Below are 23,926 nucleotides of genomic sequence, written 5' to 3'. Positions count from 1 at the left end.
GCGCATGGGCTGATTTATGGGGCGTGTAGTTCAATTTGTATTAGCACTGTTTTGTAAAATTTGCTGTTAGAGCTTTGGGAGGATGCTATCCCTGAAAATACATCACAGCTAAGATACAACTATTCAAACGACAATGCAACCATGTACCGTAAACTTGCAAGTCCAGTTTATGTGAACAAATAAGGTAATTCGCACAGTTAAAAATAAGAGCAACTGGACACTGAAATATCTTCTTTGTTAAATTCACTGTTCTGTTTACTCTCTCGTGGATAACAATAAGTTAAACACCGTTTTCTGTCATTTTGTCCACTAGTTTAATCGCATTGCTTCCAAAATATCAATCGTTGGACATAGAGTTACGGTACAATGTTTAAATTTTACAAGTCTGCAGCGCCCACACTCCAAACCGGCAGGTGGCGATAAATTAATAATCATACTTTAATGCGTTAGTCGCAGAAGAAAACGATAAGATAGCAAAACAAAAACGTAAAGGATCAAGAAGTCCAGTGACGTGGCCTCACGTACATTCTATGGGCTCTTAGGACCAACTGAACGACCCAAGGACTTCATAGGTTAGAAGCATCTTATTTATCTTAAGTCTACTGCTTTGATCAATGTCGCGGTGATCTGGCTGCATGCGCTGGGGCGTTGTTAATCACAGTGAAACAGCTTGGTTACCTAACGTTTTTGTCCAACTATTGATTTAGCTAGTTAGCTAACGATTGCTTACAGTGTCAGCTGTTTTGACTGCTGTCTCAATAGCGACGACATATCTCTACACTTTTTTACAGGGTCTGTTGGTTTGTTGCTTCGTTAAGTTAATGTTCCTCACAAAAACGTCATGGTTTAGTTACAGCTTCCTGTTGTCCCGCTCATAAGTTGCAGTCTGTGATCATGTTTTCCTGTGTGCAATGGATGATCCATCCAAGTGTCGTAGTTACTGCGGTTGTGTCATTGTATCAAGTTTAATTAGATCTCCCTCTCTCTCTCTCTCTCTCTCTCTCTCTGCCTTTTTGTCTTAAAAAGTGAATATGTTTTAAGATGTCAGACAATGAAAGCCCTACCAGCAACCCCGCTGACAATGCGGAGGTCAAAACCCCGGAGCAACCATCACCGACACTCTCTGATTCACCTCCCGAAACTCCAAGCGACAATTCCACCGACGTCGCCCCTTCTCGAAAGACTAGGAAAAGGCCAGAAAACAAAACTCCCGTCGAATCACAGGATTCCTCAGAGACACCAAAACCCTCAGAAGAATCACCAAAGGTAGCACATCTGCTTCATAACGACGTTCAGATATTTAATAACTGTTCTGTCACTCAATTCTCCAAGTTTAACATACTGTAACTGAAGGTTAACACTGATGTACTACACAAAGAATAAACTGCCTGCGAATGCTCATTCGGAATGTATGACAGTGGTTCGTTGTTTGACTGCTGAAATGGCTCAAACAGTAAAATCAAAAGCCCAGGAGATGAATCGTTGTTGGATATGTTTCCCACAGGAGCCCAGTCAGTCTTCAGTGGCACAGAGCGGTTGGGGTTACTGGGGAAATTGGGGAAAATCTATTCTTTCCACTGCCAGTGCCACCGTAGCGACAGTAGGTGAGTTACAAGAAAGCTGTTATATAGACTCCCATAGGCTCGTCCGTGGCAACCGCCATGGCAACCGCAGACATTACAGTGTTGAGTACAGATCTGGATGTTATACAACTATATATAAATGAGAAATCATGAGGTATCGTGTCTTTTTCTCCTCACTGTCAAATGCTCAGCACCCACTGGTCTTAGGCCGTCAGAGTGTACACATATAATGAATAAAGTTAGCTTAATCATATTAATAAGTAACATAATAATTATAAAATAGAATTATTCAAGAAATTATCCATCGCTGTGATGGCTGCTGCATCTTGTCACTGCCTCTTCTTCTTTTTTTTTTTTTTTGTAAATAGACATTTCACTTTTTTTCCCAGAACATTTCTTCACATGTTTTTGTGTGTATTTGCTCATTGCCTGACAGGTCAAGGTCTGTCCCAAGTTATTGAGAAGGCTGAGACTTCGCTAGGGATACCCACTCCAGAAGAACTGTCTGCAGGGGTCGAAGAAGAGGAAAAAACTGACGGTAAAGACAAAAAAAAAAGCTTATTGTATTAAAAATTTGTGGTGTCAGTAGCATTTTGTCCTTCGGGCAAAGAACTAAATAATATTTGCTTTCATGCGGAACATGAACCAGTGAAGGTCACTAAAGAAGCAGCTGATCATTGAATATTTATTTATTATCTGTCATAAAACTGATGTTACGTGTGATTTCATTAATCTGTTTTGTGGCTCCCAAAGTGAGCACGCCGAGCAGTGGGCCGGACAAACCAGACGGGGAGGGGCCATATGGAATGGGCGGAGCCATGGGAATGCTTTCCTCTCTCACCAGTGTGGTTCAGAGCACGGTAAAAACAAACAAAGAAGAACTATCATAAGAAATACTGATTGGAATGTCTGATGGTTTCATTATGTATTTGACTGCGGTTGATAGTTTTGTTATAGTCATTCTAATTTTTGATTTTGTTAGTTAAAATATTACCTGTCAGTGAGATTTGGGTGTTTTGTGTGTTTCCTCATTAAGACTCAAAGAACTTTAATACTCGTTTGTCTAATCGATACAAAAAAAATATGACACTAATGAATTGTTATGCAGATGTTTTCTGCACATTTGGCTGTGAACACACAGTGGTGTGTGTGTGTGCCTGTGTGGTTTATGGGCTCTTGTGCTGGCCAGGGTAAAACAGTCATAACTGGAGGTCTGGATGCATTGGAGTTCATTGGGAAGAAAACCATGGATGTGATAGCTGAGGGGGACCCTGGCTTTAAGAAAACAAAGGGACTGATGAACCGAACCTCCACACTCTCTCAGGTACACCTTATCCCCACTCTCTCTCTCTCTCTCAGGTACACCTTATCCCCACTCTCTCTCTCTCAGGTACACCTTATCCCCACTCTCTCTCTCTCAGGTACACCTTATCCCCACACTCTCTCTCTCAGGTACACCTTATCCCCACACTCTCTCTCAGGTACACCTTATCCCCACACTCTCTCTCTCAGGTACACCTTATCCCCACACTCTCTCTCAGGTACACCTTATCCCCACTCTCTCTCTCTCAGGTACACCTTATCCACACTCTCTCTCTCAGGTACACCTTATCCCCACTCTCTCTCTCTCAGGTACACCTTATCCCCACACTCTCTCTCAGGTACACCTTATCCCCACACTCTCTCTCAGGTACACCTTATCCCCACTCTCTCTCTCTCAGGTACACCTTATCCCCACACTCTCTCTCTCAGGTACACCTTATCCCCACTCTCTCTCTCTCAGGTACACCTTATCCCCACTCTCTCTCTCTCAGGTACACCTTATCCCCACTCTCTCTCTCTCAGGTACACCTTATCCCCACACTCTCTCTCTCAGGTACACCTTATCCCCACACTCTCTCTCAGGTACACCTTATCCCCACACTCTCTCTCTCAGGTACACCTTATCCCCACACTCTCTCTCAGGTACACCTTATCCCCACTCTCTCTCTCTCAGGTACACCTTATCCACACTCTCTCTCTCAGGTACACCTTATCCCCACTCTCTCTCTCTCAGGTACACCTTATCCCCACACTCTCTCTCAGGTACACCTTATCCCCACACTCTCTCTCAGGTACACCTTATCCCCACTCTCTCTCTCTCAGGTACACCTTATCCCCACACTCTCTCTCTCAGGTACACCTTATCCCCACTCTCTCTCTCTCAGGTACACCTTATCCCCACACTCTCTCTCAGGTACACCTTATCCCCACTCTCTCTCTCAGGTACACCTTATCCCCACTCTCTCTCTCTCACGTACACCTTATCCCCACTCTCTCTCTCTCAGGTACACCTTATCCACACTCTCTCTCTCAGGTACACCTTATCCCCACACTCTCTCTCAGGTACACCTTATCCCCACACTCTCTCTCAGGTACACCTTATCCCCACTCTCTCTCTCTCAGGTACACCTTATCCCCACACTCTCTCTCTCAGGTACACCTTATCCCCACTCTCTCTCTCTCAGGTACACCTTATCCCCACACTCTCTCTCAGGTACACCTTATCCCCACTCTCTCTCTCAGGTACACCTTATCCCCACTCTCTCTCTCTCACGTACACCTTATCCCCACTCTCTCTCAGGTACACCTTATCCCCACACTCTCTCTCTCAGGTACACCTTATCCCCACTCTCTCTCTCTCAGGTACACCTTATCCCCACACTCTCTCTCTCTCAGGTACACCTTATCCCCACACTCTCTCTCTCAGGTACACCTTATCCCCACTCTCTCTCTCTCAGGTACACCTTATCCCCACACTCTCTCTCTCAGGTACACCTTATCCCCACTCTCTCTCTCTCAGGTACACCTTATCCCCACTCTCTCTCTCTCAGGTACACCTTATCCCCACTCTCTCTCTCTCTCAGGTACACCTTATCCCCACTCTCTCTCTCTCAGGTACACCTTATCCCCACACTCTCTCTCTCAGGTACACCTTATCCCCACTCTCTCTCTCTCAGGTACACCTTATCCCCACACTCTCTCTCTCAGGTACACCTTATCCCCACACTCTCTCTCTCAGGTACACCTTATCCCCACACTCTCTCTCTCAGGTACACCATATCCCCACACACTCTCTCAGGTACACCTTATCCCCACTCTCTCTCTCTCAGGTACACCTTATCCCCACTCTCTCTCTCTCTCAGGTACACCTTATCCACACACACTCTCTCAGGTACACCTTATCCCCACACTCTCTCTCTCAGGTACACCTTATCCACACACACTCTCTCTCTCAGGTACACCTTATCCCCACTCTCTCTCTCTCTCAGGTACACCTTATCCCCACTCTCTCCCTCTCTCAGGTACACCTTATCCCCACACTCTCTCTCTCAGGTACACCTTATCCCCACACTCTCTCTCTCAGGTACACCTTATCCCCACTCTCTCTCTCTCTCAGGTACACCTTATCCCCACTCTCTCTCTCTCAGGTACACCTTATCCCCGCTCTCTCTCTCTCAGGTACACCTTATCCCCACACTCTCTCTCTCAGGTACACATTATCCCCACTCTCTCTCTCTCTCAGGTACACCTTATCCACTCTCTCTCTCTCTCTCAGGTACACCTTATCCCCACTCTCTCTCTCTCAGGTACACCTTATCCCCACACTCTCTCTCAGGTACACCTTATCCCCACACTCTCTCTCTCTCAGGTACACCTTATCCCCACACTCTCTCTCTCAGGTACACCTTATCCACACTCTCTCTCAGGTACACCTTATCCACACACACTCTCTCTCAGGTACACCTTATCCACACACTCTCTCTCTCAGGTACACCTTATCCCCACACTCTCTCTCTCTCAGGTACACCTTATCCCCACACTCTCTCTCTCTCAGGTACACCTTATCCACACACTCTCTCTCTCAGGTACACCTTATCCCCACACTCTCTCTCTCTCAGGTACACCTTATCCACACACTCTCTCTCTCAGGTACACCTTATCCACACACTCTCTCTCTCAGGTACACCTTATCCCCACACTCTCTCTCTCTCAGGTACACCTTATCCACACACTCTCTCTCTCAGGTACACCTTATCCCCACACTCTCTCTCTCTCAGGTACACCTTATCCACACACTCTCTCTCTCAGGTACACCTTATCCACACACACTCTCTCTCAGGTACACCTTATCCCCACACTCTCTCTCTCAGGTACACCTTATCCCCACACTCTCTCTCTCAGGTACACCTTATCCCCACTCTCTCTCTCTCAGGTACACCTTATCCCCACACTCTCTCTCTCAGGTACACCTTATCCCCACACTCTCTCTCTCAGGTACACCTTATCCCCACTCTCTCTCAGGTACACCTTATCCCCACACTCTCTCTCTCTCAGGTACACCTTATCCACACACTCTCTCTCTCAGGTACACCTTATCCACACACACTCTCTCTCAGGTACACCTTATCCCCACACTCTCTCTCTCAGGTACACCTTATCCCCACACTCTCTCTCTCAGGTACACCTTATCCCCACACTCTCTCTCTCAGGTACACCTTATCCCCACTCTCTCTCTCTCAGGTACACCTTATCCCCACTCTCTCTCTCAGGTACACCTTATCCCCACACTCTCTCTCAGGTACACCTTATCCCCACACTCTCTCTCAGGTACACCTTATCCCCACTCTCTCTCTCAGGTACACCTTATCCCCACACTCTCTCTCACGTACACCTTATCCCCACTCTCTCTCTCAGGTACACCTTATCCCCACACTCTCTCTCTCAGGTACACCTTATCCACACTCTCTCTCTCTCAGGTACACCTTATCCACACTCTCTCTCTCAGGTACACCTTATCCCCACACACTCTCTCTCAGGTACACCTTATCCCCACACTCTCTCTCTCTCAGGTACACCTTATCCCCACTCTCTCTCTCAGGTACACCTTATCCCCACTCTCTCTCTCAGGTACACCTTATCCCCACTCTCTCTCTCAGGTACACCTTATCCCCACACTCTCTCTCTCTCAGGTACACCTTATCCCCACACTCTCTCTCTCAGGTACACCTTATCCCCACTCTCTCTCTCAGGTACACCTTATCCCCACACTCTCTCTCTCTCAGGTACACCTTATCCCCACACTCTCTCTCTCAGGTACACCTTATCCCCACTCTCTCTCTCAGGTACACCTTATCCCCACACTCTCTCTCTCTCAGGTACACCTTATCCCCACACTCTCTCTCTCAGGTACACCTTATCCACACACTCTCTCTCTCAGGTACACCTTATCCCCACACTCTCTCTCTCAGGTACACCTTATCCCCACACTCTCTCTCTCAGGTACACCTTATCCCCACACTCTCTCTCAGGTACACCTTATCCCCACTCTCTCTCTCTCAGGTACACCTTATCCCCACTCTCTCTCTCTCAGGTACACCTTATCCCCACACTCTCTCTCAGGTACACCTTATCCCCGCTCTCTCTCTCTCAGGTACACCTTATCCCCACACTCTCTCTCTCAGGTACACCTTATCCCCACACTCTCTCTCACGTACACCTTATCCCCACACTCTCTCTCAGGTACACCTTATCCCCACTCTCTCTCTCTCAGGTACACCTTATCCCCACTCTCTCTCTCTCAGGTACACCTTATCCCCACACTCTCTCTCTCAGGTACACCTTATCCCCACACTCTCTCTCTCTCAGGTACACCTTATCCCCACACTCTCTCTCTCAGGTACACCTTATCCCCACACTCTCTCTCTCTCAGGTACACCTTATCCCCACACTCTCTCTCAGGTACACCTTATCCCCACTCTCTCTCTCTCAGGTACACCTTATCCACACTCTCTCTCTCTCAGGTACACCTTATCCCCACTCTCTCTCTCTCAGGTACACCTTATCCCCACTCTCTCTCTCTCAGGTACACCTTATCCCCACTCTCTCTCTCTCAGGTACACCTTATCCACACACTCTCTCTCTCAGGTACACCTTATCCCCACACTCTCTCTCTTAGGTACACCTTATCCCCACTCTCTCTCTCTCAGGTACACCTTATCCCCACACTCTCTCTCTCTCAGGTACACCTTATCCCCACACTCTCTCTCTCAGGTACACCTTATCCCCACTCTCTCTCTCTCAGGTACACCTTATCCCCACTCTCTCTCTCTCAGGTACACCTTATCCACACTCTCTCTCTCTCTCAGGTACACCTTATCCCCACTCTCTCTCTCTCAGGTACACCTTATCCCCACACTCTCTCTCTCTCAGGTACACCTTATCCCCACTCTCTCTCTCTCAGGTACACCTTATCCCCACACTCTCTCTCTCTCAGGTACACCTTATCCCCACACTCTCTCTCTCAGGTACACCTTATCCCCACTCTCTCTCTCTCAGGTACACCTTATCCCCACACTCTCTCTCACGTACACCTTATCCCCACACTCTCTCTCAGGTACACCTTATCCCCACTCTCTCTCTCTCAGGTACACCTTATCCCCACTCTCTCTCTCTCAGGTACACCTTATCCCCACACACTCTCTCTCAGGTACACCTTATCCCCACACACTCTCTCTCAGGTACACCTTATCCCCACTCTCTCTCTCTCAGGTACACCTTATCCACACTCTCTCTCTCTCAGGTACACCTTATCCACACACACTCTCTCTCAGGTACACCTTATCCCCACTCTCTCTCTCTCAGGTACACCTTATCCCCACTCTCTCTCTCAGGTACACCTTATCCACACTCTCTCTCTCAGGTACACCTTATCCACACACACTCTCTCTCAGGTACACCTTATCCACACTCTCTCTCTCTCAGGTACACCTTATCCCCACTCTCTCTCTCAGGTACACCTTATCCCCACACTCTCTCTCAGGTACACCTTATCCACACTCTCTCTCTCAGGTACACCTTATCCACACACACTCTCTCTCAGGTACACCTTATCCCCACTCTCTCTCTCTCAGGTACACCTTATCCCCACTCTCTCTCTCTCAGGTACACCTTATCCACACTCTCTCTCTCAGGTACACCTTATCCACACACACTCTCTCTCAGGTACACCTTATCCCCACACTCTCTCTCTCAGGTACACCTTATCCCCACACTCTCTCTCTCAGGTACACCTTATCCCCACACTCTCTCTCTCAGGTACACCTTATCCACACACTCTCTCTCTCAGGTACACCTTATCCACACTCTCTCTCTCTCAGGTACACCTTATCCACACTCTCTCTCTCAGGTACACCTTATCCACACACACTCTCTCTCAGGTACACCTTATCCACTCTCTCTCTCTCAGGTACACCTTATCCACACTCTCTCTCTCAGGTACACCTTATCCACACACACTCTCTCTCAGGTACACCTTATCCACTCTCTCTCTCTCAGGTACACCTTATCCCCACACTCTCTCTCTCTCAGGTACACCTTATCCCCACTCTCTCTCTCAGGTACACCTTATCCCCACACTCTCTCTCTCTCAGGTACACCTTATCCCCACACTCTCTCTCAGGTACACCTTATCCCCACTCTCTCTCTCTCAGGTACACCTTATCCACACTCTCTCTCTCTCAGGTACACCTTATCCCCACTCTCTCTCTCTCAGGTACACCTTATCCCCACTCTCTCTCTCTCAGGTACACCTTATCCCCACTCTCTCTCTCTCAGGTACACCTTATCCACACACTCTCTCTCTCAGGTACACCTTATCCCCACACTCTCTCTCTTAGGTACACCTTATCCCCACTCTCTCTCTCTCAGGTACACCTTATCCCCACACTCTCTCTCTCTCAGGTACACCTTATCCCCACTCTCTCTCTCTCAGGTACACCTTATCCCCACACTCTCTCTCTCAGGTACACCTTATCCCCACTCTCTCTCTCTCAGGTACACCTTATCCCCACTCTCTCTCTCTCAGGTACACCTTATCCACACTCTCTCTCTCTCTCAGGTACACCTTATCCCCACTCTCTCTCTCTCAGGTACACCTTATCCCCACACTCTCTCTCTCTCAGGTACACCTTATCCCCACTCTCTCTCTCTCAGGTACACCTTATCCCCACACTCTCTCTCTCTCAGGTACACCTTATCCCCACACTCTCTCTCTCAGGTACACCTTATCCCCACTCTCTCTCTCTCAGGTACACCTTATCCCCACACTCTCTCTCACGTACACCTTATCCCCACACTCTCTCTCAGGTACACCTTATCCCCACTCTCTCTCTCTCAGGTACACCTTATCCCCACTCTCTCTCTCTCAGGTACACCTTATCCCCACACACTCTCTCTCAGGTACACCTTATCCACACTCTCTCTCTCAGGTACACCTTATCCACTCTCTCTCTCTCTCAGGTACACCTTATCCCCACACTCTCTCTCTCAGGTACACCTTATCCCCACTCTCTCTCTCAGGTACACCTTATCCCCACTCTCTCTCTCTCAGGTACACCTTATCCCCGCTCTCTCTCTCTCAGGTACACCTTATCCCCGCTCTCTCTCTCTCAGGTACACCTTATCCACACTCTCTCTCTCTCAGGTACACCTTATCCACACACACTCTCTCTCAGGTACACCTTATCCCCACTCTCTCTCTCAGGTACACCTTATCCACACACACTCTCTCTCAGGTACACCTTATCCCCACACTCTCTCTCTCTCAGGTACACCTTATCCACACTCTCTCTCTCTCAGGTACACCTTATCCCCACTCTCTCTCTCTCAGGTACACCTTATCCACACACTCTCTCTCTCTCAGGTACACCTTATCCCCACTCTCTCTCTCTCTCAGGTACACCTTATCCCCACACTCTCTCAGGTACACCTTATCCCCACTCTCTCTCTCTCTCAGGTACACCTTATCCCCACTCTCTCTCTCTCAGGTACACCTTATCCACACTCTCTCTCTCTCAGGTACACCTTATCCCCACTCTCTCTCTCTCAGGTACACCTTATCCACACACTCTCTCTCTCTCAGGTACACCTTATCCACACACTCTCTCTCTCTCAGGTACACCTTATCCCCACTCTCTCTCTCTCTCAGGTACACCTTATCCCCACACTCTCTCAGGTACACCTTATCCCCACACTCTCTCTCAGGTACACCTTATCCCCACTCTCTCCTTGTACATTCTTAATATTGACTCTCTCTCCTACATACACAGTATCAACTTTCTCTCTTTCACATACATAATATCCTCTCTGTCTCTCTTACATCCACAATATCCACACTCTCTCCTACATCCACAATATCTACTTTCTTTCTTAGTGGAAACATAATGTCCAAATGTTCCAGGCCTTTGCCAACCAGTTTGAAGTATTATAGATCATTACATTATGCTTGTTTGGTTCTTTGTATTAGCAGTATGTTTGTAATGGACTGGAGTGAGGTGAAAGTGGATTTGTATGTCAGTTTCTGAAGATTTGGCACCGAATATAAAACACAGTGAATGTGTCTTTGAGAGGGGAAGTTAATTACTGATGCTTGTTTGTTAATGTGCTCTAATAAAGATTTGTGCTGTAATACTAATTAAAAGGTAACGTATTTGTAGGTCTTGCGGGAGGCGAAAGAAAGGGAGGAGCACGAAACGGCCCAGCAGGTAACCACGGAGACGGAGAAGAAGGCTCATTATGGGATGCTTTTCGACGAGTTCCAGGGTCTGTCTCACCTGGAGGCTCTGGAGATCCTGTCCAGAGAGAGCGAGTCGAAGGTACTGTTAAATCGCTCAGCTTCACGGTTTCCTCTCTCTGAGAACAAGTGCAGCAAGGCTGAGAAATCGTAGTTCAGGGGGGTTTTTTTGACCGGCAGTTCATGAATTCCTTAAGGCTTTGTGGCAGTTCTTTGGGGGGGGGGGGGGGGGGATTTCATTCGATTGTAATGAAAAAGTTCAATATCAAAATAGAATTCACTTCATTAAAATCTCAAGGGCATACTAAAGTCAAATAATTTGGGTTTAACTGGCAAAAAACGATTGAGACCCACTGATCTAATGGTAAGGGAAACGGCCTAGTAATCAGAAGGTCGTGCCCAAGAAGGATGGCTCATTCTTACTGTGACCTCAGGTGACGTAACGACTCATGACAAATGTCACAATCCCAGTATGACACAGTCCCAGTATGACAGACATCAGAGTCTGTATCTCAAGAGCTTACATTTCTGACTGTGTAAACAGCACAAATTCAAAATTATATATAAAGAACATTTTGTGAACATGTGACAGAGACATGTGTCCTCTAACATAGTAAGTAATGATTGGAAATTGCTGTGGATCAGAGTGAAATAAATAAAAATATAAAAAGCATACGTGTTGGGGGCCTTCACGTGCGGGACTGGGAGACACTGGTTTAGTGTGTTCAGCGTGTTCCCGTGATTTTCGCCAACCTGACGAGCTGTCTCTCCACGCAGGTGAAGTCGGTCCTGGCGACTTTGTCCGGCGAGGAACTGGCCCAGCTGAAAGAGGAGCTGGAACTCATCAAAGAGCCGTTCTCCCTGGTGGAATTCGACGATGATGACGTGGACGATGCCAAAGGTACTGCACGGACCTCGGGGGGGGGGGGGGGGGGGGGGGGGCAAAGGAGGGGCGTTTCTCTCCGTCCCGGAATGGTGTCGATCCTTTGAGTATTTAAATTATAGACTGTTTCAATTTTTTTTTTTTTTTTTGGTTAAGACATTTTATTAGCAACGCATTTCACAGGAGCCAGTTTCTTGACAACGATGTTTGTATCTCTCTAAAGACGATGATGGCGTGGAGTTTGAGACGGAGCTGACGGAAGCTCTGAAGAGACTACAGATATCTGCCACTGCCGACAAGCTGAACAAGGTACGTAGCGTTTACCCGTTTTATAAAAGGTGTGCTCCCTTCTTCTACCATCCAGCAACAACGTTCTTCTCAGAGGGTTGTCTAGCAAAAGAGTACCTCTTTATGAACGTTTAACGGGCGTAGACATCTATGACGCGTAAACGTTGCTGTTTGTTTCTCCAAAACCCCACGACAAATGTAAAACTCCAGTGTCTCAAAGTATTTTTGCTGGAGTTGCCTGAGTGGAGGCTAACTGGAATGGTCGATTTGTCGGTGCTGACGGGGTTAAATGTGTTCAGGCCAGGACGAACGCTTTTGACCGTTTGCCCGAGGTGAAGGCGCCAGCAGCGGAGACGCAGCCGGAGGAAGAGAAGAAAGAGGAGGATGCCGTGAAGAGATGCACAGTAGAGGTATGAAGAGATGCCACCTTTGTTCTTGTGGACGCAGAGTTTTCTCGCTCAGAAACGACCCTCGTCCTCTTAAAAATAAATAAATAAATGAATGAATGAATAAGTCAAAAAGCTGCTGATCTCAGTACAGTTTTGACAAGATAAAAAATGCAAGCAAGCGAACGTGCGAGGCCATGCAGCTCTCTTTCGCTCTCAGGTGACTTTCCTCAGTACCTCTGTTACGCCCACACTAATGCACCTGTGTTAAAGCGGTTTCGCTCTTTGAACGATGGAACACTATTATTTTTTTTGTCTGATTAAAGCTTGCTCGGTGTTTATTAATAGTTATACACTAAAGAGTTCTCATCAGCTGCTACAGTGTTTCTGTAACATTTGTAATTACTGTAACACTTGACAGAGACATATGAGTATTTCACTTGGTAACATACAATACATTATGAATATCAACAGTCCTGATTGGATAGTGGAATATCTTTTTGTTTGATGTCAGAGAACTGACCGGTTAAAGCAAAGGGAATATTTCCAATAGGGAATATTTGAAACAGTCTCCTTGTGGCTGTTGTTGGTTGCATATAAGGTGTCAGGTTCTCGGTCCAGATTCCTCAGTAAAAAACACAAATGTGTGTATGTGTGTTGCGCTCTTTCATAGGAGGTTCACTCTGCAGCTATCACCAGTCTGGCGGAACTGACGGCCAGGTCGATAGAACAGTTCCACAAAGTGGCTGAGATGGTTCTCCACAGCGACGAGCAGGAGGTGACCGCCACAGAACAAGCCAAAATCCTCTCCCAGTGAGTCTCATTCACAGCCCGACCACGTCAGACAGCTTATCAAAGCAGTGTAGTCTTCTTAAAAAAAAACCAACAACAACAACAACATAAACCCTCTGTATGTGTGCGTGTTTTACAGAATTACCATCGTTTTATGCAAGGAGATATCACTGTTGTCAAAGAAGTTCACATCTTGTTTAACCACTGTCGGGGTAAGACACATTTTTTATTTTTATTTTTTTCATCTGTGTCTGTTTCTCCTGCTTCTTTCTATGTATCCCCTAACCCGAAATATGCTACCAACGAGTTAAAATGACATCTACATTTTTTACTCGTTAAAAATACAGATATATTAAAGTTCAAATGTAGCGTATGTCGGTTTATCATGGACTTTGTTATTGGCTGCGTTTTAGTTTACTTAAATGCGATGCAAATTGCAATATTAATGGACCTTTTTCGCTTTGATCATTCATGAGACAAACAAACATATGTTTTGCAGTCACAGGAAAAAGGAGAGGTCCTAAACCCACTCATAACTGGCGTCTTCCTAGAGGTTTGTATTTTTATCTTACATTTCTCAGTCTTAGTAACAGATAACATTTCGTCTGACTGAACTCAAAAACATATAAACTCCAAATATTCGTCCGACCCGAATCTATCACTCACGCAGACCTCTCAGAGTACACGTGTAGAGATTAGACGTGAACATTAAGCGAAAAGCGACATTGTGTTCTTCAACTCGTGTCATCACTCATCCACAGTTTCCTTTTGCTTTCACTTCTAGGCTTCCAACAGTGCGTCTTACATCCAAGATGCTTTCCAGCTTTTAATGCCTGTATTAGAGGTTTCACACATTCAGAGGACAGCGGACTCAGGACAACCGTAACCAACAGCGACCACAAACCAGCTCGGATAACGAAAGCATTATTTTTTTCCCTCTCTCTCCGGTCAAAGAACAGTTCTCTGGCATTATTTGTGCAAATGTATATTTTCATTGGAAGTGAAAATGGATCTGTTTCTTTTAGGTATCAAATTGTGCTGTCGTCACCCACGGTTAATAAATTTGAACATTTATCTTGTGTATCGGCGTTTATCGATGCAGAATATGATTCGGTTTCTCTCGTCTTAATCTCTCTCTCTCTCTCTCTCTCTCGCTCTGAACGCAAGACTTGTGGGGTTTTCGGTCATTTGAATATTTTTTGAAAAACATATTCATTTTCCCCTCAGCAGTTTACGTCTTGTATGAATAGAAACGCTTAAAATCATGTATTGCATCTCTTGGAATATTTTATCATATTCAAATGCTTGGGCTAGTTATTATCAGTAATGGTTTATTGTGCAGTGATCATAGCTGTAAACTTTTGCTGGAAAACTCAGCTACATGCATCAGATTCATATCAGTATTTACTTTTGGGTCCTTTTTTTTACCCATTTGTATGAATATAAGTATTTTACTGGGTCTTCTGAAAACGAACACACTTTGGTTTGTCAACGGTGAAAAGCATGAACCTTGTATCCGCACCTTTAAACTTTACAAAATGTACTTCTCTCTAACCAGCACATTACAACTGTAGATTTTCTTAAAACAAAAAAATATGGTCTTGAATGAAAGTGTAAAAAAAAAAAAAAGAAAGAAAGAAAGAAAGAAAAACACTATTTTGAGATAATGTATTTCCTGCTATTGGTGGTGCCAACACAAACCTATCAAAAATTGTAACTTTTTTTTTTTCCTTCTTTTTTTTTTTGGTCAAGTCCTGGGTCGAATAAGATTTGGAAAACTGGACCTGTTCCCCCACTTCTCTCACAGTGTTCCTGTCCCCTTGCCGTGTGTGTGCTCTTGTTTTCTCTAACTAAAATTCTTACAGGACTGACTGTGTTAGTGTTCAATCAAAAGAGCCACTCAAATGCCTTACAGACTCTATATCAAAACTGCCATTTGTCCTGCTCATAGAGACCAAGGTGACAAAGAAAAGAGCCACTGAGGAGAACTGGGACAGGGTTCAGTCATTCAAATACTTGTTTGATGAGTTTGTAGTTCCTCTGTGTACAATAATTAATATAGCTTGGTTTAGGAAATCCCATGTAATTCATATAAAATGTTGATTTTGAAGGTTTTTTTATATATATAGTACTCAGTATTTTGGCTATGCTGCGATAGGTGTGCAGACTGAATGTAAAGGATAGCATTTCCGGTCGTACAGAATTACAATAAATAGAATTAACAACATTTTATATCTATGATGTTTGGTTTTTTTTCACCACTTATTATAAAAATGACAAAATATCATTGCGGTTATTGCTTCGATACTGCCACTGTTGCTTGTATGGATCCGTGTTCTTAACGATGACCCAGGCAAAGTCTTATTTTTATTTTTGTCGGTGAACGGCAAGGGATTCATCCAAGGGATTTTACTTCTGGATTATGCGCGGTTGGAGCGCACAGTTCCTACATCTAGAGGTGCGAGGCGCATCTGGAGGGCGCGTGCGTATTCATAATCCCACAACTTCCGGTACGACGAGGAAACCGCCGGGACGTTAGCAAGCGTTAGCACGGTCGGAATCTAGGTGCTGCTCCAACACAACAAGACTTACAAACAGGTATTTAACACACGCCTTCAAACAGTTAACATTGTTTTAAATAAAAAGTTTAGAAACATTCGTCTAATGGTTTCTCGGCAACACGGTGTATGGGTGTAACATCTGCAAACTGCTCTACGTATTCCCATCCATTCTCTCTAGCTAGCTAGTGTTTGTTTAGCTTTGCGACACATACGCACTCAGGACCGGACGCTTTAATAAAGTCATCTTGCAACCGCAGGTTCATAGCGCCAGAGATGAAACCAATAAATTGCACACATAGAGCTCCGCTTGCAAATTGGTTGGTTTGCTGTCGCTGTTTGGTCATCGCATGTTAGTCAAGTAGCAAGCAATGCTAGTGACTTAGCGTAACGTTATCTGAAGTAACGTGCAACCACACGCACGTATTTAAATAGCATCAAAGGTGGCTAGAAAAGTATCACTGAGTGCCAGTACACAGTAACGTATCACTGTGGTTATTTTGTGTGTGGTTAATTAGAAGATATCTCAGTGTTGCAGAGTGACTGAAGCGTACTCACCCGTTCTGCTCTCCTCTAATTGTCAGTGCATTTGTATTTCAGTTTCTTGAGATCCTTGCTCGCTGTGCCTGTTCCAGGACTGCTGGGGTTTTTAGTCGCTTCTTCAACCCGCAACCATGCCAGCCGCACTAGCAGATACGAGTCAGATTATCTGCGAAGTCTGGGCGAGCAATGTGGAAGAGGAGATGAGGAAAATACGACAGATCATTCAAAACTACAATTACATTGCTATGGTAATATACTCATTTAGCGTGGCGCGCGCTGCTCGTAAACGAACGATTCTTGCGTAAACGAACGATTCTTGAACTTTAAGTATGTAAACATGTTTCTTGCGCACTACTATCTTGGAATTTAATTTGCTTAACATATGCAAACAACTGTCATGTAGTATAATGGGTGGCGTCATAAATGAATTTCGGTCAAAACCATCAGTGTATTCATTCCTGTTAGTTAAAGTTTATTCCACGCGGTGACCTTTTCAATTCCTACCCAATTAGGATACAGAATTCCCCGGAGTGGTGGTCCGACCCATCGGGGAATTTCGCAGCACGGTGGACTATCAGTACCAGCTCCTCCGGTGCAACGTTGACCTGCTGAAAATTATCCAACTCGGTTTGACTTTTATGAATGAGGACGGAGACTACCCGGCGGGAACCACGACGTGGCAGTTCAACTTCAAATTCAATTTGACGTATGTTTATGTGATAACGTGAAACCCCCGCCCCAAAAAGAAAAAAAAAATCGGTCCCTTGTTATCAAAAGTTTCACTGCCACACCTGTTTATGATTTATAAAGTAAAACTATTGGTTAAATTTTGAAATGTTAAATGTTAGGAGATTAAAAAAAGTTTTCTCTCTCTCCTTCTTTCCTCTGTTTCCTTGGTCTTCAGGGAAGATATGTATTCTCAAGACTCAATAGACCTGCTCCAGAACTCTGGCCTGCAGTTTAAGAAGCATGAGGAGGAAGGAATTGACACCCTTTACTTTGCTGAACTCCTCATGACTTCTGGTTTAGTGCTGTGTGAAAATGTCAAATGGCTTTCCTTCCACAGGTAATGTGCACCAGTATTTTCAGCTATTTTACCGTCCTGTAGTAATGTTGCTGTCGAATTTTGTGCCAGCTTTTCTTTGTCATGCCCATTACAAGCTAGCTGTTTTAAGGTCCTATTATTAGCATATAAAATTTTACATGGGCTTGCGCCTTCCTACCTGTCTGACTTAATTACACCCTATAACCCACCTCGCACCCTGCGCTCTCAAGATTCTGGACTATTATTCGTTAGAAGTCCGCTGGCAACCGAGCCTTTTCCTACTGCTCTCCCTTCCTCTGGAATGGTTTACCTACAGAAGTTAGAGAGGCACACTCTCTCAATGCCTTTAAAACCAGACTAAAGACTTTTCTATTTTCTCAAGTTTATGCATAATATAATTTTGATTTGAGTTTGTTATAGACATGTAAAGCCCTTTTAGACTATTCATAGTGATATTGGGTTCTAAATAAACGTATATTATTATTATTATTATTATTATATCAGACTTGCTGTTGGAAATTGTGAAGCATGTTTGTGTAAATTGGTCTCCACTCAGATGGAGTGGTTTAGTCTAATCTTTAATCATGTGCGAATCCAGCTTGTTCAAACATTGTGATTTTTCTTACTTCACATTGTCACTGCATGAGAGGAGACTCTAACAGTGTGTCTCTATATTCTCTTTTCTCAGTGGTTATGATTTTGGCTACCTGGTGAAACTGCTAACGGACTCGCGTCTGCCGGAGGAAGAACACGACTTCTTCCAGATCTTAAACCTGTTCTTCCCAGCCATTTACGACGTCAAATATCTAATGAAGAGCTGCAAAAACCTCAAGGTAAGACTAATGATTTTTTTTTTTCTTCTGTTTGTTTGTTTGTTTTTTTTAATTTAAACTCTTCTCCTGAAGCATTAGCCGACAGGTTTAGGTCTTACGTCATAAAACTGTAAAAGACAACTCATTCCAAAAGCGTGTGCATTTCGAACACAGTTTAGTATTTGGATATTAATAATAATCACACATGAACTTTATATCTGGATCGGTCGGCATCTGTCCCGTCACGGCGATGGCGTAATTCACTACGTCATTTGTCACACACACGCACGGTAAATGTGCAATCTGTTAGGAGAGCCTCTGAAACCCCGCCGTTGTGGGTTTGCAGCTGTCCGCTCTGGACGCGACTGCGATTCTGTGTTGTAACGCGTTGGTTCGCATTCTGCCTGTCTCGGCTAAAAAGCGTCTGCCCACTGAACAAATGTCACATCGCGTCCATTGTTCTTTGACAGGGAGGGCTGCAGGAGGTGGCGGACCAGTTGGAGCTGAAGAGGATTGGCAGGCAGCACCAGGCTGGTTCTGACTCCCTGCTCACCGGGATGGCTTTCTTTAGAATGAAAGAGGTACTGGAACCAGCCAATGCAGCCTGTCGCTCAGTCAGGCCAGAATCAGTTTGTTTTTTAGTTTTGAATTTTTTTTTTTCTTTTTGAACTTCAGTCTTTGTATGTGTGTGTTCTACCAAACTGAGTATTTAATATTGTACAAGGTAGCAGCTATGACTGGCTTACTGGTTGGAAACGTGTGCACACACACACACACACACACATATGTATATGTGTGTGTAATGTTTAAGCCAGAATCTTAATTGATTAGCTAGCGTTGGCAGTGTTTCGTGAGACAGAAAATCTTACCGTTTGCCTTTTGCTCTAAACATATTTTTCTATTTTGAACTGTTTGACATCCTATTTTTTGTTTATTTTTAAGCATTATTTGAAAAGGTCACTCTCTCTCTCCTCAGCTGTTCTTTGAGGACAACATCGACGATGCGAAGTACTGCGGGCGATTGTACGGACTGGGTTCCGGATCGTCCCAAAATCAGAACGGCATTTCCAATTCCTCCCAAGAGGAGACCAACAACAAGCACTGACCAAACGTTAACCACAGAGCCCCCGTGTGGCGTGGAGGACGCACTTGTTTTTAAATCCCATCCAGCACATGGCGATTTCATTTCCCCGCCCCCCCCCCCCCCCCCCAACCTGAAGAAAAAATGAGACGGAAATGAAAAAAAACAAAACAAAACAAAGATACAGATTAATTCTGACAAACACGTTTTCCCCAAAGGACTTTGGTAAACATCTCCTTGCTTTTTTTTTTTTTTTTGTTTCTTTTCCAAAAATAACTGTTCTCTAACTAGCCACGTTTTGCCACAGTTTCCAAACGTTCTACTTAGTCCTGCTCCTAAGCAGTCAGTTGGAACATTTTATCTTATTTCTTTTTCTTCTTTCTTTGTTTTACCGCATTACAGTTTAAAAGTTTTCTTTTCTTTTCCTCTCTTTTTTTTTTTTTTTAAAGCATGGGACCAGCGTTCTTGTCCTACCGCACAGCAGGAAAAAAAAAAAAAAAAACACACACAAAAAAAAACAAAATCCATAGCATTTTAAAATGCACACCAGCAGCTAGTCAGAATCCTTTTGAGGAGATCCTGAAATTTTTCTATAAAAAAAAGGAAAAAAAAAACACAGGCTTCAGGAAACAATTATCATTGAGAATTTCATATACACAATACACACACACACAAAAAAAATCAATTCAGTTGTGGAACAAGTGCTTGTATGGATTTGTAAATTTTTTTTAAAAATTATGCTGGAAAGTACGTGTATTAAAATGTACCCTTTCGAAGAAGCCAATATGTTTTAGCATTTGTCCTGTGAGGAATGAATTTTTTTTTTTTCTTTTCTTTTCTTTAATTTTTTTTTTTTTTAATGAACACACTCTTGGCTTCTCTTTGGGGAATTGGATTGGCCACAGAGGAGACTCTGGTTCTATGTAACCGTTCTTTTAAGTTTGTTCACCCCGCAAAATTTCAACAAATGTTGTTTTTATTGCCATCTGTTGTTTGAAACTGTTGTATATTAAAATGTTTTCTATCAGCTGTGACTTAACAGTAGTTTTCTTTTTTAATTTTTTTTTTTTGGGATAGTCACTTCACTCAGTCACAAACATTCAGGTCATTCATGGTCTTACCAACATTGTTTGCTAATTAAAGTTCTTATGTAAAATAAACAATCAACTTTTCTCAGGTATTACCTGAGGGGGGGGGGGATATATATGTAATGTAAAACTACCGTCTGCACTTAAGTCTGAACAGACATCCAGTAGTGCCCCAACTTCACTTTAGCATTTGCTATCAGGTGGCTATGGACGAAAGAGTTTACTTAAAAAAATAATCTTCACACCGCTTTGCCATTAGTGGAAAAAAAAGGTGTTTTATTACATGTGCAGACATGGAATTGACTAAGGATTTTTTACATATTTCAACAAAAAATACAAATATAAAATATTTCCCAGAAAGACCAAAATTGTTGAAGTGCTATTGTGAATAGGAAAAGAACTTTTTCGCCCCTATTATTCGGGGGATTGAGATACAAATTTCTGCCAAGATTTCTGGAAGGAGCCCGTTGTTCCAAATTTCCTCAGCAAACCCAGAACCTCCTCACGGAGCTGAGGGGGAACTGACGCAGAGTGCCTCTCCATGTACAGGAAGACTAGACAGCATTCCAGCACATCAGGGAATGGAAATTTCTGGAACAAAACAGGGAAAAATGACACTGGTTTAGTTTAGTTTCTTGACCCAAGACACCCAAAGAAACCCCCCCCCCCCCCCCCCCCCCCCCGCCGCCCCCCCTTCAAATATCGAATCAATTGTTGAACTGTTAGCGAAAGTGTGTGAAGATGAGATGCTTTGCGTAAATCAAGGTGGATTTTGATGAACTTACTTTGACGTATTCGGGACAATTTGCCAGTGTTTTGTGGTGCTCACACACCAGTGCCGTCAGAGCAGGGAGAGAATCAGCATCAGTCAGAGACCCACTGAGAGAGAGAGAGAGAGAGAGAGAGAGAGAGACTTAACTACTTAACAATTTTGAATTATTGTGATCAAAACATTTAACAAGCCGTGCAAATTTCTGAATGAATGTTTATTTAATATTATAATAAAAAAAAAAAAAATCAAAACCAGGAGCATATCCTTCACTACACTGGTTATTTGCTAAACCATCATAAGGCTTCAATAACACTACCCACACCAGTTCAGAGGTCAAGCCCTTTATACGGAGTATAAGCCTCATGGGAAATGCGGTCCTGTTCTACATGATAAATATCAAGGTACCTCTGTCCACCAGGACCTGCTCCCTGCTCTGTGGAGGTGCTGGAGTTCTGAGGGAGGTTCTGGGAGTCCGTGTGCGTCTCTGGATGTGATTGGACCACCTGGGAGGAGCTGTGTTGCTGAATCAGGCTGGCTACTCTCTGCTGGACCTCTGCTATGGTTCTCTGGGTAGCCTGAGCCATGGCGTGAGGCTCTGAAAGAAGAACCTTCCAGAAACTCAGAGAAGAACACAACGTAGACCTTGCGTCGCCCTCAGTGCCTAAAGCTACGACGTCTGGGTCAGAGCCTCCATTCTGGCTGGCATCTTCCATCTGAACCTCACCGGGAGTTTGGTGACTGCTGCTTGCATGCCCATTGGTCAGTTTGGTGGCCTGGTGTGACTGGTTCCACCAATCACAGTACATTTGCTGGTAACAGTAGAAAGCCTCCAGGTTATGGGCGGCGGTCAAACTCGCATCATCTTCTGGGCTCAGCTTCTGCTTGAGGAACAAGACCGAGTCCAAACCTGTAAGAAAACCAACGTTCTTTAAAAAAATCTTTCGAATCTACTGAAAATGAAATCATTTTAAATCTTTGCCATTTCTTGTCACTGCGTTCTGTCAGGATTCTCTGGCCAGATGAGTCCATGTTACAGTTTGTCAGAAATTTTTCTTACAAGAGAAGATTTTCTTCTCAGTTTTGCAGCAACAAATTACGAAAACAGCAGGTTTTTTTTTCCCGAGGAGGGGGGGGGGGGGGACGAGACAAACATATATTTTAATAAGAAAGCGTTCCCTGGCCGAACACTCCGTACCGTCGGGGAGCAGTATCCGACACATCTCCGCCGTTAACGCGAAATTCCCGACCTCTGCACCTCGTGCCACCGCTCGCAGCAGTTCCTCGACGACCGACCCCCAGTCGCCTAGCAACCAGCTCAGCACGCCCAGGGTCACATGCAAAGCCACGTGGGACAAAAGCTGGGGGGGACAGGGGGGGACAGATTACAGATTAATGGAGATTACAGCTGTCTGTCATTCGAACACATAAATATACACAGACAAACATTGACCCGCTCTGTGTACATCAGTTCACACAGATGACCCGATCAACGTGTAACATCATTGAATATCACACCTCACGGTTTAGAGCATCCATCTCTCACCAACGACACAGACAATGCACATAAAACACAAGCGCACAAGATAAGATGAAAATGATTTGTTTAGCGTTTGTGAAAAGTTTTTCTTTGTATCTGTGAGTGATTACTGCAATTATCGGCGGATTGCAAAAGCAGAATAAAACCATTATAAAAGCAGACAGTACAAACATTGCAGTGAGTATAAATATATTTACACTGAGGGTTTCAAATGAGGTTTTGTTTTTTTTTTTTAACTTAGGTAATTAACCGTTTCCTAGGCAACCACCGTGGTCCCTTGATGCATGTAAACAGTTCACTGCACTAAACGTGAATCTAAAGCGGTAGTGAAGCGGAAGGGAGCCTGAGTGCATGTGAGAGGTGAAGAGCTGTTTAATGTGTGAGCTCATACATGTCTGCATATGTAAGTGTATGAAAGAACCAGCTCCAGCATTAGAGGAACAGGAACTCTACCATCCTGTAAGGCAGTGTTTCCATGACCTGTATCTGGAAGCTCTGTCCTATGTCCTACGCAGCTCTCTCTGTCTGTCTGTCTGAGGTCTCCCCCCGATCTAACACACCTGATTCAACTCATCAGGGGGTTTGACTGTTCTCCGGTTGGCCGAATCAGGTGTGGTAGAGCAGGGGAGAGACCTGACACCTGAGACCTGAGGAGGTGTGGACCTCCAGAAGCCTGACTGGGAGACGCTGCCCTGGTGTTCAGGGTTTTGGGGGGGGGGGGTAAGGGAGGCAGACCTGTTTCAGAGGCACGGAGGCGTTGGCGGGGGGAGCGTCAGTGGTTTTCAGCTGCTGATACACAGCTCTCAGCTTGTCTGGGTCAGAGAGGTCCACGTTAAACTCTCTCTCCCAGACTTCGGGAATGACGCGCAGGAAGGGGTCATCTGAGGGCGTGGCCCAGGGGTGGGCGGAGCTACAGGTCCAGGCCACGACCTCCGTCCGCGAGAG

At 44.8% G+C, this 23,926-nt stretch overlaps 3 protein-coding genes across 3 annotated transcripts in view; 2 read left to right on the top strand and 1 right to left on the bottom strand.

The window, feature by feature from the left end:
- Nucleotides 1-488: 488 nt before the first annotated feature.
- Nucleotides 489-15,731, top strand: fam114a2 (family with sequence similarity 114 member A2). The gene is made up of 14 exons (XM_030793192.1): nt 489-572; nt 1,027-1,266; nt 1,505-1,604; nt 2,020-2,121; nt 2,337-2,443; nt 2,773-2,907; nt 11,120-11,278; nt 11,974-12,097; nt 12,303-12,388; nt 12,667-12,777; nt 13,427-13,566; nt 13,685-13,757; nt 14,045-14,098; nt 14,330-15,731. The coding sequence occupies exons 2-14, from the start codon at nt 1,042-1,044 to the stop codon at nt 14,429-14,431; spliced, it is 1,518 nt and encodes a 505-aa protein (XP_030649052.1). The 5' UTR covers nt 489-572; nt 1,027-1,041; the 3' UTR covers nt 14,432-15,731.
- A 339-nt stretch (nt 15,732-16,070) lies between these two features.
- cnot8 (CCR4-NOT transcription complex, subunit 8) lies at nt 16,071-19,682 on the top strand. Its single transcript, XM_030793200.1, has 7 exons — nt 16,071-16,143; nt 16,704-16,894; nt 17,159-17,352; nt 17,551-17,712; nt 18,380-18,524; nt 18,974-19,084; nt 19,480-19,682. The coding sequence occupies exons 2-7, from the start codon at nt 16,778-16,780 to the stop codon at nt 19,606-19,608; spliced, it is 858 nt and encodes a 285-aa protein (XP_030649060.1). The 5' UTR covers nt 16,071-16,143; nt 16,704-16,777; the 3' UTR covers nt 19,609-19,682.
- A 1,404-nt stretch (nt 19,683-21,086) lies between these two features.
- Nucleotides 21,087-23,926, bottom strand: part of gemin5 (gem (nuclear organelle) associated protein 5) — a 17,002-nt gene continuing 14,162 nt past the window's right edge. Inside the window, exons 24-28 of the mRNA XM_030793277.1 lie at nt 23,717-23,926; nt 22,640-22,802; nt 21,850-22,351; nt 21,458-21,551; nt 21,087-21,263 (exon numbers count right to left, since the gene is read on the bottom strand). The exon at nt 23,717-23,926 is cut by the window's right edge and continues 45 nt beyond it. Coding sequence (XP_030649137.1) covers nt 21,087-21,263; nt 21,458-21,551; nt 21,850-22,351; nt 22,640-22,802; nt 23,717-23,926 — 1,146 coding nt within the window. The remainder of the gene's footprint in view (nt 21,264-21,457; nt 21,552-21,849; nt 22,352-22,639; nt 22,803-23,716) is intronic.

Source organism: Chanos chanos, chromosome 16, assembly GCF_902362185.1.
Source record: "Chanos chanos chromosome 16, fChaCha1.1, whole genome shotgun sequence".
In the NCBI taxonomy this organism is placed as follows: Eukaryota; Metazoa; Chordata; class Actinopteri; order Gonorynchiformes; family Chanidae; genus Chanos; species Chanos chanos.
Note: the sequence above shows the minus strand (reverse complement) of the source record. Positions and strands in the feature narration are given on the sequence as shown.

Excerpts from the sequence above, each read along its gene's own strand:
- cnot8 (XM_030793200.1), top strand. The coding sequence starts at position 16,778 with ATGCCAGCCGCACTAGCAGATACGAGTCAGATTATCTGCGAAGTCTGG. Across the intron at positions 17,353-17,550 it reads AACTTCAAATTCAATTTGAC|GGAAGATATGTATTCTCAAG; the intron begins GTATGTTTATGT and ends CTTGGTCTTCAG. Across the intron at positions 18,525-18,973 it reads AGAGCTGCAAAAACCTCAAG|GGAGGGCTGCAGGAGGTGGC; the intron begins GTAAGACTAATG and ends GTTCTTTGACAG.
- fam114a2 (XM_030793192.1), top strand. The coding sequence starts at position 1,042 with ATGTCAGACAATGAAAGCCCTACCAGCAACCCCGCTGACAATGCGGAG. Across the intron at positions 13,567-13,684 it reads CAAGCCAAAATCCTCTCCCA|AATTACCATCGTTTTATGCA; the intron begins GTGAGTCTCATT and ends CGTGTTTTACAG. Across the intron at positions 13,758-14,044 it reads CTTGTTTAACCACTGTCGGG|TCACAGGAAAAAGGAGAGGT; the intron begins GTAAGACACATT and ends TATGTTTTGCAG.